Source organism: Meleagris gallopavo, chromosome 22 (genome assembly GCF_000146605.3).
Source record: "Meleagris gallopavo isolate NT-WF06-2002-E0010 breed Aviagen turkey brand Nicholas breeding stock chromosome 22, Turkey_5.1, whole genome shotgun sequence".
Lineage (NCBI taxonomy): Eukaryota > Metazoa > Chordata > Aves > Galliformes > Phasianidae > Meleagris > Meleagris gallopavo.
The window spans coordinates 13,162,849-13,165,700 of NC_015032.2; the positions used below are offsets into that span (position 1 = coordinate 13,162,849).

Consider the following 2,852-nt stretch of genomic DNA (forward strand, 5'->3'; position numbering starts at 1 on the left):
CGGGCCCGAGCCCGGGCCCGAGCCCGTAGCTCCGCTATCGCCCGGCTCCGCCATCTCCGCCGCGACCCGGAACCGGCACCTCCTGCAGCCACATCCGGCAGCCGGCTCGGAGCAGCAGGAAGTTCCGCCCACACGGCTGGAGGCGGGAGCCACCAGCTGATTGGGTTCTCGAATCGTCAATCGCTGGACAGGCGGTAGAAAACGTTGTGCTGGTTGGTCGGCCTCCCGCCAGTTGGGAAGAAACTGCTGTGATTGGTCGGACGGCGGGAGGGGCGGTGCCCCATCGGGTTGATAAGGGCCGGCAGGCAGCCCGGCCCTCACATTTCGCCATGGAGCTCGGGGCGCGTTTCCGGACGTACCGGGAGTTCAAGGAGTCCCTGTGCGCCTACCAGCAGGCCCACGGCTCTCACTATAGCCTGCGCAGCTGCACCTCGGTGCGCTTCCACAACCGGGAGCACGGCACGGCCGTTCGTGAGGATGTAATGTAAGGCCGCCGTCTCCCGGCGTCGTGTAGGCCTCGGCCCGCCGGCAGCGGCACGTGCTGCTGAGCCTCTTCGCCCTCGCCTGTCCCCAGGCTGAGGTCCCACGTGCACGTGGCAGGGCAGCCTGCCTGCAGGCCAGGTCACGGAGGCAGCGTCGCGGTGCTGGTGCTGTCACGGCCCTGCTGCCGTGAGGCGGAGCTGTGTTGATGTTCTCATGCCCGCATGCGCTCTCCGTGCTGTCCCCCGTGCAGCTCTGCTGCCTCGTGGTTGTTCTCTCTGCCCCTTGTAGTGAAACCTGCCTTTCTGATATTTGAGATGATGCTGTTGTGGTGTTGCTAACTTTCACTGCAGCCTTTTTCCACTGAAGTGGTATCTTAAGTGTTGGCATCCAATAGTGTTCCCTGGCTGCTTTTAGCCAATGTGTTGGAAAGGATTTATCAGGATTCCCATTCATAGTGCTGAGTTCTGCGGGCCTTCGTTGTCTTTGCTGGGACTGGGCCCAAGGATGTGCTCAGCCCTCCCTAGAATAGAACTTAACCTCATGTCTTAAAGCATGTCTTGCCCTGCTCCTTTGGATACAGGGGTGCTTGGTGATGGTGGTGTAACTCTTAGCTCCTTTGTTCCCACTGTTTGTGTTTATCCCAAGATTTCCGAGTAGACCAGCCTTGCGCATCTGGTGGATGTATGGGGTTTTTTTAATGTTTGCTAATTGAATGTAGAGCTGACATGCTAGAGAAGTCAAAACTAAATGTTGAAAAACTAACAGCATCATTGCTCCCTCCATTAACTTTTCCTCAACATTTCAGGTTCATGCAGGTGAAGTTTGGTTGTACCCGGACCCAAAAGTACAATAAGAAAAGGAAGAAGCAGCCCAATCTGTGTCCAGCTTACTTTGTTTTGCAATATAATGAGGACATAGATCAACTCGTGATCAGTGAGCTATGTAGTGACCATGTACATGTGGACACGGAGTTTTTCCTGACCGGTGTTGGCATAACCAGAAGAGCCAACACCACAGCAGATGACAGCCCTGCAGTCAAGCTGTGCAGGCAGCAGGCAGATGGGACTGAAAGCTGCAATGAGGTGGATGAGAACTTGCCCGAGGCTGAGCAAGTTGTGGATGGAGCATCCACTTTGTGCAAAGTTCCTGCACTCTCAGAGGCAGGGAAGGAAAATGACTCTCCCTCAGCAGCAGACAGAGTCACTGAAGTAGTGAAAAACTGCCTGAATGCAGACAGCGGGGCACTGGCTTCACTTGATGTAGGCAGTGAGCAGGAGCTAGAGAGACTCAACTTCCAGACCAGCAAGATGAAGAGCTTATTTACAAAGTTTCCTACCAGCCTTCTGTTGCACAGGGTACAGAGCCAGGGAGAACATGTTCTCTACGTGCTCTTAGTAGAGAGTAAAGAGCGAGTGGGGAAGATTGTGCACTGGTCAGTCCTGAAGACTGACACGGCACAGAGCATCAGCAAAATGCTGGCTGTTTTCAAGGAGTTCAATCCTGAGTGGCAAAAGGTGAAGGTTGTTTTTGTGGACGTGTCCTTCCCTCACAGAGCTGTCCTTCAGGAGCTCTTTCCTTTGGCTCAGGTGCTCCTTTCTGTCTACCACACTGTCCGACTGCTTGAGGAGAATGTGAATGCAGCAGAAATGCCACATTGTACCAAGCAAGAAATGAAGCTGGCATTGAAGAATGCAGTATTTTCCACTTCGGCTGACAGTCTGGACACCCTGTCTCAGATGATGAAGAGTGTGGTTAACGCAGAGCTGTATGACTACCTCCAGGCCAACTGGTTCTCCTGTGAGCTGCTGTGGTACATGCATACCAAGAAAGGTCTTCATTCATGCAGTGCACACATTGACAGTCTGGATCTCGTCACACACCGGCTATCTGCTCTCTTTCGCCAGCACTCCTCCTTGGAGGCAAGTGTTCTCCATTTACTGGAGTGTGCAGAGTGTCTCGATTCCAAACCTCTGGAAAGCTCCAACTGGAGTCCCTCGTGCACCAAGGACTGTCAGAGAGGCTTCCAGGAGAAACCTGAAGCGCAGGTGCGTGCCACCACAGAACCAGACCCTCCTTTTGACTCACAGGTTCCAACTGAGCACCCCGAGCCTCCCAGGCAGACGGTGCCCAGCGTGGTGGTGGAGGGGCAGGCCTGCATGCTGGAGGAGCTGCGGGACAGCTGCACGGCGCAGGGCTACCAGCTGTGTGCCAACGAGTGGGAGGTGGTGCAGATGTCCACGCAGCTGATCAGCGCCGTGCCGGGCGGCGTGGAGGTGCGGCTGCTGGAGGACGCGCACCGGGTGAGCGCCGACCGCCGGAGCTGCAGCTGCTACTTCCAGCACCGCTACCGCCTGCCCTGCCGCCACGTG

The 2,852-nt window shown here is 55.9% G+C and overlaps 1 protein-coding gene across 1 annotated transcript in view; it reads left to right on the forward strand.

Annotated features, from left to right (window-relative positions):
* Positions 1-6: 6 nt before the first annotated feature.
* LOC100547598 (zinc finger SWIM domain-containing protein 3-like) overlaps positions 7-2,852 on the forward strand; it is a 4,353-nt gene continuing 1,507 nt past the window's right edge. The window contains exons 1-2 of the mRNA XM_010722658.3: positions 7-484; positions 1,289-2,849. Coding sequence (XP_010720960.1) covers positions 330-484; positions 1,289-2,849 — 1,716 coding nt within the window. The 5' untranslated portion in view covers positions 7-329. The remainder of the gene's footprint in view (positions 485-1,288; positions 2,850-2,852) is intronic.